Source organism: Zingiber officinale, chromosome 4B (assembly GCF_018446385.1).
Source record: "Zingiber officinale cultivar Zhangliang chromosome 4B, Zo_v1.1, whole genome shotgun sequence".
NCBI lineage: Eukaryota > Viridiplantae > Streptophyta > Magnoliopsida > Zingiberales > Zingiberaceae > Zingiber > Zingiber officinale.
The window spans coordinates 119,974,678-119,990,693 of record NC_055993.1 but is presented as its reverse complement, the minus strand read 5'-3'; the positions used below and the strand labels follow the sequence as shown (position 1 = coordinate 119,990,693).

General features: G+C 39.5%; 2 protein-coding genes across 2 annotated transcripts; one reads left to right on the top strand and one right to left on the bottom strand.

Annotated features, from left to right (window-relative positions):
• The first annotated feature begins 907 nt into the window (after window positions 1-907).
• LOC121976272 (pentatricopeptide repeat-containing protein At1g32415, mitochondrial-like) lies at window positions 908-3,298 on the top strand. Its single transcript, XM_042528369.1, has one exon. It carries the CDS (start codon window positions 994-996, stop codon window positions 3,157-3,159), a length of 2,166 nt encoding a protein of 721 aa, XP_042384303.1. The 5' UTR covers window positions 908-993; the 3' UTR covers window positions 3,160-3,298.
• Window positions 3,299-7,116: 3,818 nt separating this feature from the next.
• On the bottom strand, window positions 7,117-8,532 carry LOC121977891 (transcription repressor MYB6-like). The gene is made up of 4 exons (XM_042530297.1): window positions 8,465-8,532; window positions 8,093-8,372; window positions 7,473-8,009; window positions 7,117-7,288 (listed from the first exon to the last, which is right to left on the bottom strand). The coding sequence occupies exons 2-4, from the start codon at window positions 8,362-8,364 to the stop codon at window positions 7,261-7,263; spliced, it is 837 nt and encodes a 278-aa protein (XP_042386231.1). The 5' UTR covers window positions 8,365-8,372; window positions 8,465-8,532; the 3' UTR covers window positions 7,117-7,260.
• Window positions 8,533-16,016: the final 7,484 nt, after the last annotated feature.

Genomic DNA, 16,016 nt, shown 5'->3' with positions numbered 1-16,016 from the left:
CCAGTTCATTCAGCCAATAAATAAATAGGGGACTAAGACTGATCCAAAAATCCTGGACTAAGGATCCCTACCCAATCATTCAAACTTTGTAATTTTCAAGTTTATTTGATAACGATACTACGTAATAATTTATGATGGGCAGTCCGAATTAAGCCTATAATGCGAAGGAAGATTGGACTTGGTATATGGGCCTTGTAAGAACAAGGATTCCCGAAGATAAGGTACTTAGGAATAGTTCGGAGTCCTACAGCGCTGAGAATTGTATTCGGAGTTATAAGGGTATTACCTAAAAATGGCTAGGCTGCACTGGCTATAGATGATCTAGGGAGGAGGTATGTTAATTCTCTCTTTCACTTAAGTGTAGGAGGGTTCTTACCGGGATAAGACCGGCTTCCCCGACTGTGTCTTGATCTTGGGCACGAAATCACACTATTTGATAGTGAGAACACAAGAAGCAATCATCCACCAACATACAAGGAGCATTGGCTACAAGCATCCAAACTCTACGGGATCAAAAAAACACAAGTGCTAAAGCAAACTAAACTAAGCCTAAAATGAATAAACTCGTCCAAATAATTATTCAAGTTATAAAATTTTAAAAGTTATTTGATTGTTTAAAATTTTGATTAATTAGTGCGTTTATATTATAAACTTGTTTATTTATTTATTTATTTATAAATTTTAATAAATAATTATTAATGAATATAACAACAATTCAAAATCTTTATTCATAAAACATCAATAAACATAACGCATATTTATTTTATTTAATAAATTATTCAAATTCGTTTTTAATTTAAAATATAAATAAATGTTTTAATGAATATCAAATTTACTTTGGTTCATTTACCTGCTTAATATTTATTAGCTTGTTTAAATCTTCGTTATAATTAAAAAAATATATATTTAGCGACATCATTTTTCTAAAAAAGGAAAAAGGAAAAAGGATTGTAAACTGGCGCCTCATCTCTGTTTTCTGCTGCGAAGAGATTGATGCCCCCATGCCGCTTCCGGCCGTCCGCCGCCGCCCTTTCCGGCGACCTACCCCTCCTACAATGTTTGCGCCGCAACGACCTCCCGGAAGCCCGTTGCATCCTCGAAAGCTCTGCCCACGATCCCACCGCCGTCGTCCGCTGGACCGCCGCCATCTCCCGCTTCGCCCGCGCTGGCTTCCTCCCGGAGGCCGTCGCTCTCTTCGACCTCATGCCCCGCCGCAACGTCGTCACTTGGAACGCCCTTATCTCCGCTCACCTATACGCCGGATCCGCTACCGCCGCCCTTGACGTCTTCTACAGGATGCCGTCCCGCAACGTTGTCTCCTACACTTCCGCCCTCTGCGCGCTCGCCCGCGACGGGCGGATCGAGGAAGCCCGTGCGCTCTTCTCCGCCATGCCAGAACGAAACGTGATCTCCTACAACGCCATGCTCTCCGCTCTGGTCCGGACCGGGGACCTCGCGAGCGCCCGCAATCTATTCGACGAAATGCCCCACCGAAACGCCGCCTCCGGAAACGCGCTACTCGCCGGGTACGCCGAGAGGGGGCGCATGCCGGAAGCCCGAAGCCTGTTCGAGGAGATGGTGGAGCAGGGTTCCTCCAACGTGGTGTCGTGGACGTCGGTGATCTCCGGGTACGGCCGAGAGGGGAAGATTTGGGAAGCGTACGATCTGTTCCGGGGGATGATTCCCGAGCGCAATGTGGTATGCTGGACGGCGATGATCGGAGGATTCGCGTGGAATGGGTTCCACCACGAGGCGGTGGCGCTGTTCTTAGAGATGAAGCGGACGGCGGACGGTGTGAAGCCCAACGAGGAGACGATGCTCTCGTTGATCTACGCCTGCGCCGGGCTGGGTTTCCCCCTCCTGGGGAAGCAGGTTCACGCGCACTTGCTGGTGCAGGGGACGGGCGAGGAGGACTTCGGCGACGGGAGGTTGACGAAGGGTTTGATCCATATGTACTCTCGGTTCGGGCACATGGACTGTGCGCGCCACCTGTTCGACGGCGGGGCTGACGCTCGCGACGCCGTCTGCTGGAACTCGATGATCGAGGGGTACGCTCGGATCGGGCGACTGGAAGAAGTTCGGCGCCTGTTCGACGAAATCGCCGTCGATACCAGACGGATGTCGTGGATCACGATGATGGTGACGTGGACGACAGTGATCTCGGCGTACTTCAACGCCGGGGAAGTGGAGGAGGCGCGGAGGCTGTTCGACAGAATGCCGCAGCGCGACGCCACCGCGTGGACCGCCCTGATCTCGGGCCTCGTCCGTAACGAGCGGATGGAGGAGGCATTTGCGGCTCTGGCGGAGTCGCGCGCCGACGGGTTCGCCCCGGGGGACTACGCGCTCGCCTCGCTGCTGGGGGCCGTTGGATCTGTTGCCCGCCTGGAGATCGGCGAGCAGGTGCACGGGCTGGTGACGAAGGTGAATCCGGCGGCCGATCCGGTGCTCCGTAATGCCCTCGTCTCGATGTACGCAAAGAGCGGCGACATGGATGGCGCGCGGCGGGCGTTCGAGGAGCTGCCGGCGAAGCACGACGTGGTGTCTTGGAACGCGATAGTGATGGGGCTGGCGCACCATGGGCGGGCGGCGGAGGCGCTGCGGCTATTCGAGGCGATGCGAGGGAAAGCGGAGCCGGACGCGGTCACGTGCCTGGGGGCCCTGACGGCCTGCGACCACGCCGGGATGGTGGACCGGGCGGAGGAGGTGCTGCGGTTCATGGCGGAGCAAGAGATCCCGGCTGGGCCGGAACACCTGGCGTGCGTGGTGGGGATGCTGGTCCGTGCCGGGCGGTTCGATGCGGCGGAACAGCTCGCCTCAGCGGCGCCGGCGGCGGAGGCGTGGGGGTTGTTGTTGGGCACGTGCTTTATCGCGAGCGAGAAGACCGTTGGTGGGACAGCCACGAGGAGGCTTCTGTGGATGGGCCCACTAAATCCTTCGGCTCACAAATCTTCCGGCCACGTATACGGTGAGATCGAAACACAGGAAGATAACGAGGCGTGGCGTAAGGGGCTGAGGAAAAGGCCTGGCTGCAGCTGGGTAGGAGGGAGAGGTAATGTACACGTGTTCGTCTGTGGAGATCGATCGCATCCACGGACAGCCGAGATTTATAGCCTCATGAACCAGATTACCTGCGAGATTAGGAACAGTTGGGATGATTAACAATGCTTTACAAGCATTGTAAAAGAAAACTTATATGTGATTATTAATTTTAACCAAACAATTGCATTTTGTTTATAATATATAACAGTTTTAACTGAAAGTGCTATAACATTTGGACTTGTCGATGATTTACATTTCAGCCCACTTTAATGAGCATGTTGTTTTTCAAAAATAATATTCAATTCATGTTTGTCTGCTTGAACTTTAAGGCAACTAGGCGAGAGTAGTAGTTCTAACGCGCTGCATAAACAATCTTCGCCTCTTCTTCGTTGAATCTCTAAAATTTTCAACTTGGGATGACAGTGATACCTCGGATTATAGTTTGTAAAATCACGATCCGGATCATAGGATCGTACGATCCTACGATCCGAAAATTCAAAATCGATCCAAGATCGTGCAGAATCATTTTTACAGTAGGATCGTAACAGGATCGGTAGGATCGGAACAGAATCGGTGGGATAAGAAGAGGATTGGAGCCGAATCAGAGCAGGATCAGTGGAAGCTTTGAGAGGTCATAACTTTTGACTCGGATTGAACCACGGGGCCTATAATATATCAAATCAAAGCTCGTTCAGAGATCTTTAATAAATTTCAAAGTTTATCCTTAACCATCCTATTTCAAATCCAAAAAATATCATTTAAATCCTTTTCGAATGCCTAAAAAATTTTATCTTTTTTTTCATCTTATTAGGGTTTTAAATTATTTAAACAAATGTTTAATTATTTTTGAGTTAATTTTTTTTATCAATAATATTCTATCATTTCCTTTCTCCAAAATAATGAGTTTTTGGATGCCTATTGTTTAGTATTTTATGGCATTAACCAATCTTTAGAAAATTATTTCCGACGTTCATATTTTAATCAAAGGATTCAATAGCTTCTGTTATATACGTCAGGTGCTTTGTTAACCTTTAAATTGAATTATCTTATAAATCAAGAAAATATTTTCGACATTGAATGTATTATTATTATTGTGTTAATAGAAATTTTATATTATTTCATTTTATGGTATGAAAATATAAATATTATTACTATACGAGAATGATAGTTGAATTACAAGTTAATTTAAATTTGTACATGTAGTAATGTAATTTGAGGTATTGAGTATATATATATACAAAATTAGTAAGTTATTTATATATAAATGAGTTTTTAGGTATTTTTTCTAATTATTAATTATGTATGATAAGATTTTAAAGGTTTTTGATAGGATCGTACGATTCTACGATCCGATCCTGACTGATCCGATCCTGATCCTAAATCGATTCTTCGTAGAATCGCGATTCTACAAACTATGCGGCCCGGAATATCGATCCTACTAGAGAATGATTAGAATGAATGATAGGCAAATTTACATGTGCAATCACATAATTGTTTCCCAAGTATTCGACGTAGCTTTCTTCGTCGGCTTGAACTTCGGACTTCCTCCTCCAACTCGAACACCCGAGTTTCTTGCCCTACTCGAACTAAATTCCCCCTCAACTTCGGCCCCTGAGTTCTACACTTTGGAATAAGGTTACTCCCAAAGGACATATATTGATCTACCTAGTGAATGTAAACGTTCCGGTTCTACATTCCGTCAACCAAGAAGTGTGGTTATTCCTAACGTCACACTTAATTTCACCCGTAGTTCAATCATCGATAGTATGCTTTACATAGGAATTATTTTTGATTGTTTGGAAATGTACACTGTTTCTTACCACCACACCAAGTGGCAAAAAGGCGAAATGCACTCAAAACCTATGAGACCTACTCAGATGGGTCTAGTGGCTAGCGCATGAGGTGTTGTCACAATGAGGTATGTGGTTCGAATCTCGATAAAGCCGAGGTAAATACCTCCCTTATGTGCTAGTCACTATTCCAAAGACTAGTAGCCGCCCGTGATTTATCTCCTCCGTGTTAGCCTTAGGACAGACTGGAAGGGGCGCTCGGGCCGAACGTATTCACCTTTTGTAAAAAAAAAAAAAAAAAAAAAAAAAAAAGGCGAAATACAATTAATTTTTTTTTTTCTCTTACAACCACGACAAAAGGCGAAATGCAATTATTTTTTATTTTTTTTTTCTCTTACAACCACACCAAGCTCATGGGGCAGCAGCCTAGACTTATAAAGGCTAAATAAACACCCTCTAATGTTCTCTTATTTGCGTAGGCCGGGTCAGAGCTTCCAGCTTTGACAATCTTCAACTTGGAGTCCTGTTCATCTTCTACATCAATATCTGTTTTGGTATCAAATTTACGCAGCATAGGGCACTAGTAAAATAAACTAGTTGCAGCCGTTTATGTACGTCGGTTCAGGTTTTGAAACCCTACTTTTTTTTTACCTTTTTAACAACAATTCAGGTGTCTAGATTTCACCCTTGATTAATTTTAAAAGTAGACCGTCTTTTTTCCTATTTCACTTTCCGAATAAATTCACAATATAATTCATGCATATTGAGTGATCGATTTTTAGAATATTAATTCCTATTAACATTCGAATTCATCCTCTTATTTAATTTATTCTCTTAGATATTTTACCATTGCACTAATTAAGCAAATGGAGGGCTTTGAAACCCTATTCTTCTCCATTGTTAGGTGGGTGTTTGTTTCTTACAGGTGGCATGGTTTAGCTACTCTGTCCCGTATTCTATCTTATTTCTATGTCCCTTGTGGAACAAGCTACATTCAAGTGTGAAGCAATGGATTCTTTTGCCATATAAACTGACTTAGCTTACAAAGGACACTCAGATGGAGACTTACACACTACTTTTAATTTCTTGCTTAGATTTTTTATTTTTGTATTTATTATTTAATAATAATAATAATAATAATAATAATTATTATTATTATTATTATTTTTATGATTGATGAGTCAAAGGATCTCTTTTAACTTGTTTGTTGTTTCCTTCACGGAAGGTGCAGTCAGTCTCAGCTCCAACTAACAACTACCATGCTTATCATTTTGATATCTACTTTCTTTTTTTTTATTATTATTATTTTTTATGTATCCTCTTACTGATATATCTCTTTAAAACGACATTCTTTTTTTTATTTATATTGTCAAAAAGTACTCCTCTTTTACAATTTATCAAAACGTACAATACGTCACTTATAATTTTGATATAAAAATATCACTTTATATTCTATATATTTTGAAGTGATTTTTTACCTGCTTGTTGGAGCAACATTAATAAAAAAAATTATTATAAAATGGTGCAATTTTTTTTTTTTTTGACAATTTAGGTGTTCAAATTTCGCCTCATTAATTTTAAAGATACACCCTTTTCCCTTCTAGTTCGTCTTCTTGGTAAATCTCAAACACAACTTATGTATATTTAGAAATCGAATATTATTGCTATTAATATTTAAATTTTAATTGCATTACTATATCGGTGGTGCAATTTGATCACTTCATATGGTGGTGCAATTTTGATCAAATTTGTTTCAAAGGGATACAGCTTTGGTAAAGCTGCTCGTGCCTTCATAACAATATTATCTATAAGGTGGTACAATTTTGATTAAAATGACTCAGGCATAACGTGCATAGAAAAGTGTTTTTGTTCCTATTGATACTTGTATGGATATTTTTTTTAAGACAAAATGCTCTTTATAATTTATTAGTTTATATTTTATATTTCACGATATTGAATCATTTGGATTGAATGATATCATTTTTTTACTCGAGTTGAAAAGTATTTCAAGTATCAAATTATGGATGAAATATTATTTTCAGCTTTAACTAAAACTTTGACAAAAACTACTTTAATTGGTGAAATTTTGGTCAAAGCTCAAGGTTAGCTGCTCCAGTATAATACAACTTTAATTAAATTTATCCTAAATTAATTGATCAATGCGAGCTATTCTAAAGTTGAGCGTAGAAAGATATTTGGGATATTAAATGGAGGTGTACTTTTAATGGGAGAGGTGTACTTGTAATCCATATAGATAATTATATACGAACACCCTTTTCATTTTCTGAAAAAAAGAACCACTCTTTATTCAACTGTTTACATCAACATATTGTTTACACATAAACAAAAAAAATCTAATGTTCAGAAATGTTTTTGTTTTACAATATTAATCACGCACAATGCTTTCGCCAATCCATGAATAATTCTTCTTCTAGGGTTCATCTGGCCATGCCATTTGACTGCAAACAAGAAAAATTAGGGTTCTTTAGTCAGTGTTTACTGCTAATAATCATAAAGGATAGTCCGGTGCACTAATTTTCCATCAATGTAGAGTTTCAAAAAAGATTTATTATACGTAATTTAAGTGTTGCATCATAATGAAAAAGGGAAGAAAAATTAGTAAACACAAGTGTAATATCTTACTCTATTATGTCTTTCCAGAAATCACTGTCTTCCCAGGCCTCACCAGTTGCGTCAGTGCTCGAATTCTCCGCCGGCTCCGGCGCCGGCGCCGGCGCCGGAAAAGAGTTTGTGCTGCTGATCTCCATGCTCGCCTCCTCGTCCATGGGCAAACTGTTCATGCTGTGGTTAGTGCTGCCCAGTGGAATATTAATTGATCTCTGCAGATCGAGCAAGTTTGCGTTTGGGGCGGCGGCGATGGCGGCGGCAGCGGCGACGGGGAAGGTGGCGCTGCTGCCTGTGAGAAGCTGGAGGATGCTCTGCAGCAGCTGCAGTTTGAGGAGGTGAGCTACGTCTACTTGAGGATCGAGAGCATTGCCCAAGTGGGTGGCGGCGCTGGGGCAGAGTAAGCTGGAAAGCAGATTGAGATTCGCCGGCGCCGGGCGGTGAGTCACCGGATCGATGCCCATCCGCAGGAGCTTCTTCCTCAGGTGCGTGTTCCAGTAGTTCTTGATCTCGTTGTCGGTCCTTCCCGGCATCTTCGCGGCGATCGACGACCACCTGAAAATCGATCGCGCGACTATAAATTGAACAACTCCGTCGATCAAAGATCGAAATTTTCTGGTTTAGAATCGACGAATTACTTGTTTCCGAGGAGGGAATGGAGGCGGATGATGAGCTGCTCCTCCTCGTCGGTGAACTTTCCGCGCTTGATGTCCGGCCGGAGGTAGTTGGTCCAGCGGAGCCGGCAGCTCTTGCCGCAGCGGTTGAGGCCGGCGAGCTTGGGGATCCGCTGCCAGCTCCCGCGGCCGTGCTTCTCCAAGTACTCGGCCAGCTTCTGGTCCTCCTCCGGCGTCCACGGCCCCTTCTTTACGGCGGCGCCCGCCGCCTCGTCCCTCGCCGGCGATCTCACCATCGCCTCCCCTGCAACAAACCAAACATGCCTTAATTAACTAATCCATCATTTACACTATAATTAATTAAGAAAAATGGTGGAAAATCATGGTTAAACTCACAATGGAAAAGCTAATTAAGCGAGATTAATGGAGGGAGAGACGGAGAGGAAGAGGAAAGAAAGGATGAGGAAATCGGTTGCGGAGCTGGTGGTGGGATTTTATAGCGGTTTTGAGTGTTGACTAATTAGAAATTAACATGGATAAGTGATTAGTAATAATTATGTGATTAATTTAGATAATTAGGACTCCATGAATAGAATAGATAATTAGGCCTCCAAAGATAAGTTGAACTTAAAATACGAAGTTATTAAAATTATTATTCTAGACTGACTTATTTTTTTTAACAGAAAATTAAAAGGAGACAATTATCAAAATAATCGTCTCACTCATAATTTGATACCTTAAATACCCTTCTATGCTTTATCCTGAGGCAGGTACGAGTATGAACAAAGCTGCTTCAAGGTGGAGATGAAATACTTTAGTCGATGCTATTCCAAATATAGGGGTATTTTGGGTATCAAATATAGAATGAGTTTTGTTCGACTTAATTTGAGCTGGTTCCTTAATTTATTTGATTATATATATATATATATATATATATATATATATATAGAAATTTTATGCTGCGATGTAATTCTTGCGGTTTTACTACGGTAGAGATGAGTTGGCATTCCACGTCAAAGCCAAAAAAAAAAAAACGCGGCATCATCTCTCTTCTCGTCTTCTTCGCCGACCCGACCTCGCCACAACACTGCCGATTCTGGCCGCGATCCGGCCGGAATCCGGTCGCAATCCGGCCGGATCGCGGCCAAAATAGGCAGCGTTGCGTCTGCTAGCGTCGCGGCGCAGACGACCTGATTCCGGCAGCCATCTGGCCGGAATCCGGCCGCGATTCGGCCGGAATCCGATTGTGATCCGGCCGAGGGGTGTTCCTCCAGCGTCAAACGCCGATCACCGGCAAACGCCAGGAGAAGCGTTCCCTGATCGGTCTACCGATCAGGAGGTTCCCTGATCGGTCACCAGACCGATCAGGAAGCAAGTCCGCAGCGTGCGTTTTTTTATTTTTTTTGGCTTTGACGTGGAATGCCAAATCACTTCTACCGCACCAAAATCGTAAGAAATGTACCGCAGGAGAAGATCTCTCTCTCTCTCTCTCTCTCTATATATATATATATAAATTTAGTTGTTTAATTGAATTTGTATATGTTAAACAAATATTAACATCCTCCTAATTATCTAACTAATCATATGATTACTAATACTTTATGTTATTTCTATTTAGGTGGAAATTGAAAGGATATATACACACACGTGGCTTTATATATTCAAGCCACGTGTGTTCATATGCTCACATGGAAAATACTAAAAGAGGATGAACAAAATCTAGAGTTAGAACAAAAACGGGAAGTAGCTGAAGATTAGGTTTGTCATTTGCCACTTGATCATTAGAGTTAATCAAAAGTCAAAAAGGTAATTATGTGGTTTACAAGTCAAATTTGGGAAGGAACTTGACTATTCCAATTGCCCTATAATTATATATAATCACCATAATTGATGTGTGTTTAGTTAATTAATGACTAGATTTAGGTAAATTTGTACTTAGGTGTGTTGTAAAATATTTGAATAGTACATAAGATTTATTTTAAAATGTAATAATAATTATTATAATATTGTTTATGTTGCATCTTTGATGACTTTTTGGGGTTATTATTTAATTAAAGAATTAGAATGTTTTTTTTGTTAGGTATCAATTAGTTGAGTTTTGGTAGCATTAAGCTTGATCTTACAACTAAATAGTAGTCTTTGTATTAACTTAATTAGGAAGTGGTTGTAATATGATCAAATTACAATATTTTTTTAAATTTTTTAGTGAATTGATAAGGAAAATATTATTTTTTAGTTGAGTTTAAATGGATGTATATTAAAAGGAAAATATGCAAAAGTAAATGGTCAAAAGAGGGTCATTTATTTTTCATTATCATAAAATGTGCCTCATTTAAAAATAATATTTAAAACACATACTTCATATCGAATGTTATTCACTAAGGGGGAAAAAAGAGAGATTAGCAACCAAAATAATGACCAATATTTTTTAAAATAATTACCGGTTACACAAATGGCCGGTAAACTTGTTTAAAAAATAACAGTCAAATATATGTTTGGCCTATAAGTTTTAAAAATAAATGACTGATAAATTTTTTTAAAAAATACCAGTCAAATGCATATTTAATCAATAATATTTTTAAAAATTTACCGGCCAATTTATATTTAATCAATATTTTTAATTAAATTACCGGCCAAAATATATCTAGGTGTTAATTTTTTTTTTTAAATATGGAATCAGAATTAAACAATAAAAAAAAAAAAATCAAAACATGGTGTGAAGTATTTAAACAATCTTCTCTTTCACGGGTGGGAGTCAGAATTAGCCTATTAGAGAAGCGTATCTTGAAATCTCGTATCTAGGCGCTCTCGTGCAAATATGCTCGTCCTTCTCATGCTGACAAGTATGAACCCATAATCAAATATGCATTAACCAGTACTTTTTTTTATTCTTGCAGTACCTCAGTTAGCGAGATCGTCTATCAAGAAATCATGCATATATGTAAAAATTCTTGATTTCAAAAGGTAGAAGGTAATATGAAAGTTTCGCAACAAATATTAGGTCACTCTGCAGAATTGTTAAGTTTAGAGAGGCCGACCATCTATGATAATATTATGCAACCAAAGACTATAAGCATCACATGAAATATGAAAGATCAAGTAGAGAAAGCAGTTTCCAAATCAAATTTCTTAATATTGAAGAGATAAATAATAACACAACCTTTGAACCTTGAACAACAACTTAGGTCATCATCTTAAGAAGACAATAATTGACGGATTAATTAAACCAAAGTAATTAACTTCCAAAAAAAAATCTTTTCATCTTCATCTTCCTTGCATGTTGAAGATTAAGTGACAATAAAACTTCCCAACAAAATTCTTCATTTCCTACAATAATTTTGGTTTTCAAAGAGTCACAAATTAATGTTGTCTTTAATGTCTTCTTTAATGTTGGTATGTGTTACAAGCCATTCAAAAGTGTATAAAAGGAGAGAACATCTATTGTTTTAGATATGCTAGTAAAAAAAACTAAAAAAGTTGGGCTTCCTCTTAATCTTCTCCCTCCTCTAAATATACTTTGTTCCTTAGTTAATCTTTCTTCAATCTAGTATCAGAGCGATGGCCAACAATCTCGTTTCTCTTGTGCCTCGATTCAATGGTGAAAAATTTTATTATTGGAGCACTCTCATGAAGTTATGTCTTGAATTACAAGACTTATGGAGTGTTATTGAAGAAGGAGTATCAGAGGAGGAAGATCAATTAACCGAACCACAAAGAAATATTTCGAAGAATAAGAAGTAAAAGGATAGAAAAACTCTTTTTCAAATTTATCAAGCCCTTGAAATTTCAATTTATGAAAGGATTTCAAAAGCAACGAGTGCTCAAAGAGCATGGGAGATTCTACAAACAACTTATTCCGGCCAATACCAAGTGAAAAAGTTACACTTACAATCTCTACGAGTAGATTTTGAAAAATTAGAGATGAAAGACAATGAAAAAGTTTCAGAGTACTTTACACAAACCGGTTCTATTGTGAATCAAATGACATCAAATGGAGAAATCATGAGGCTCAAAGGGTAGTGGAGAAAATCTTACGAAGTCTATCAAAAAAATTTGATCATGTGGTAGTTCCTATTGAAGAATCACAAGATATTTCACTAATGTCCTTGGAAAGTTTACAAGGAAGATTGGAAGCTCATGAGGTTAGAATCCTTCAACGAAGTCCTCTTATCTCTACTTCAAATCAAGCTTTGAAATCCCAATTCACATCCACGGGAGGTCATGACTCTTATCGTGGACGTGGAAGAGGTCGAAATCAAAGGAGTGGTAGATTTTCTTACCAACAGTCACAAGAAAATGGAAAAGAAGTCTCAAAAAGAGGAGAGACAATTTTCTTATAATTTCCAAAGAGGAAGAGAACGTGGAAATTACAAAGGTACAAAACCTTATATTAAATGTCATTATTGTCATAAGCCAGGACATAAAATAAATGATTGTTGGGAAAAATATTCTGAGAAAAAAAACGTGAAGCTGGATTAGTACATGAAAATGAACCTCAAAATTCTGAAACTTTACTGATTCCTAGTGATGGAAATATTGAAAATATTTGGTATTTGGATAGCGGTGCAAGTCGACATATGACTAGTAATAAAAGCTTATTTTCAACCCTAGCAGAAGCTAACCATGGGCAGGTAACTATTGGAGATGGTAAGTCCTACAAAATTGAAGGAGTAGGAGAAATCTCTTTCAAAACAAAGTATGGAAAAATTGACAAAATGTCTGAGGTATTTTATATTCCTGGTTTACAGAGTAATCTACTTAGTGTTGGTCATTTATTGAGAAAAGGTTTTGATATTCAATTTGCTGATAAGCATTGCACCATGAAGAAGAAAAATCAGTATGTAGCAAAGATCAATTTGGGCTCAAATAATTTATTTCCTCTCAAACTTGATATTATAAATGTTGCTTGTTATGTTACTGGCATGACAGATTTGGGCATCTGAATTTTCAAAGCTTGAAGGAGTTAGCAAGCAAAAATATTGTTCAAGGACTTCCTAAAATTGATGGGATAAGTGAAGTCTATGAAGAGTGTCAGCTTGGAAAGCAACATTGAGAGACATTCTCATCTAAATCTAAGTGGGAATCACATTCACCCTTGGAACTTGTCCACACAGATCTTTGTGGACCTTTGTGTGTACCATCTCTCGAAGGTAACTTATATTTTTTATTATTTGTTGATGATTACACCAAAAAAAACTTGGATTTATTTTGTTAAAGAAAAATAAGAAGCTCTCTCTTACTTTAAAATCTTCAAAAGTCAAATGGAAAATTTTTTTGTCTATCAAATAAAAAATCTGAGATGTGACAAAGAAGGTGAATTTCTATCTTCTTTATTTGAAGAATTCTATCAAAAGCATGGTATTAGACATTAATTGACAGCTCGGTATACATCACAATAAAATGGTGTCGCGGAAAGAAAAAATAGGACAATCATGGACATGGTCAGATGCATGTTGAAAAAGAAAAATTTATTAGCTGAATTTTGGGCTGAAGCAACTTCTTGTGCCGTCTACATAATCAATAGATCATCGACAAAAAGGTTACAGAATTCTATGTTGGATCATGGAAGGCGTTAGAGGGGGGTGAATAGCGATCGAAAAATTTGAAGCGAGTATGCAGCGGAAAACTAAAAATCACAACGCTAACACGAACCAGTTTTACAAGTTATTTTAAAAATCTTTTAAAAATTATTTTAAAAAAAAACCTTGTTGCTAACAAAGATAACCAGAAAGTGCTAGATTAAGGGGAGCAAGAACCTTAAAAATATGTTGCACATTTTAACATACTCAAACCCTAGTATAAATTAAGGGGGAGTAATAAATTAAGGGGGAGTAATAAACTAAATGGGAGTAATAAATTAAGAGAGAGTAATAAATTCAGGGGGAGTATAAAATATTTTTCTTTACTTAGAAAATTATTTCCTTAAGTTTTTTTACAAAGTAGGTTAAGTTAGTTTCATTGTGATCTAACACTTTTACTAAGTGTGCAAGAGAAGCCCAGCTAGGTCGACGAGCCGACTGGATAGCTGACACGAAACCCAGACTAGTCGACGGGCTAACTAGATGTCTGGCACGAAGTCTAGCTAGGTCGACATGTCAATCGGATAGCTGGCACGAAGTCCAGACTGATCGACGGGTTCACCGGATATTTGGCACGAAGTCTAGCTAGGTCGACGGGATAACCTGATAGCTGGTACAAAGTCCAAATAGGTTGACGGGTTGACCTGATGTCTGGCAGGTCCAGACAAGCCGACGGGCTGTCCAAATGTCTGGTAGGTAAGTTAAGGTAAGTCACTGGAGGGGAGTGACTTGGTAAGGATACATTCCCCGTTCGAGGGAACAGTAGACATCGATCAAACTTGGAACCATTTCGGGAATCTAAGTTGAGATCGTGACTATATTCCGGTCTTAGTGAGACGAAATCTAATTACTACTCTTTTATTATAATTGTGCTAACTTCTGTTTTGTAGGGTAGTTTAACTTTTATTTTGCCTCGGACTAACATTTTCTTGCAGGAGAAGGACTTTTTGGAGAAAGGTGATTCGAGCGCTCAGAAGGCAAAGGCTTATCGTATCGCAACATGGAGCGCGCTGGTTGGCCAAATCTACATCATGGTCCGAGCTCCCGGAAGGGATCCGGGCGCCCGGAGCGTCCTATATAAGGAGGTCTACCCTGGAGCAAAATACACCAACATCTTACAACGACTGCTTTACTGCGTTGTGCTCCTGCGACGCTACGAAGCTTCTCCGACAACCTGCCGCTAAAAGTTTTTTTCTTTTATTGTTGTCGGTATTTCTTCTTTAAAGTTCTTGTACTTCCATTTGTACCTTTTTTATGAGCTGCTAGTGAATTACCCAACGAAAACACTCAACGAGTGCGAGCCTTGGAGTAGGAGTCAACGAAGGCTCCGAACCAAGTAAAACCGATTCTTGTTAGCACTGTTATTTTTCTTTTCCGCTATGCACTCGACTATGAATTTTTTTTTATCTCTATTCACCCCCCCCCCCCTCTAGCGCTTTCATGATTCAACAAGTGGTACCAAAGCAGATATCGCTCTGATTTGGTGCAACCACCAATCAGACAAAGAGGGTGAAGTTTTTTTTTTCTTTCTTTCGGTTTTCAGTTTTACGATATAATTCAAATTGGTATCATTACCTTTTTGGAAAAAAAAAATTTCGTTGCAAGTAAGCTGGACTGGTGCAACACCAATTCAGATTTTATTTTATTTATTTAATCTTGCACTACTAATCCAAGACCAAGTCTTGAGATTCATTTTCCTTTTCTCTCCTTGTGTGCAAAATCAATGTCTCAAATCGAATGTTTTAGCACAGTTCGTCCACCTCTGTTCAACGATGACGACTTCCCCTACTAGAAGAAACGTATAGAGGTCTATCTGAAGACCGACTTCGACTAGTGGTTTAGCATCACCAGAGGATACAAGGCATCGGTCGACAACTCCGAAAATCCACTAGACCCGGAACAGTGGAATCCGGACATGAAGAAGAAAGCCCAGACGGATTTCAAAGCACTCAACACTCTACAATGCAGGTTGACGAAGGAAGAGCTGAACCGGGTGGGCCCACACCAAAATGCGAAGGAACTATGGGGCAAGCTCGTCGAACTACACGAAGGAGCAAGCGATGCCAAGGTAACTAAACATGATCTTTTTCTAAATAGATTATTTAATATTAAAATACAGGAAGGAGAAACAGCAAGTCAGCTCCACGCAAGAATCAACGACATCCTCAACGGACTTCACGCGATATACCACCAAATGGAGAATCGTGATTTGATTAGGTACACTCTAAACGCATTTCCTCGAAATGCATTATGGGCATCCATCGTTGATGCCTACAAGATTTCGAAGAATCTTTCTAAGTTAAAATTAGATGAGCTGTTTTGCGAACTTGAGTTACACGAGCAAACTAACATCAAGACCGAGAAAGATA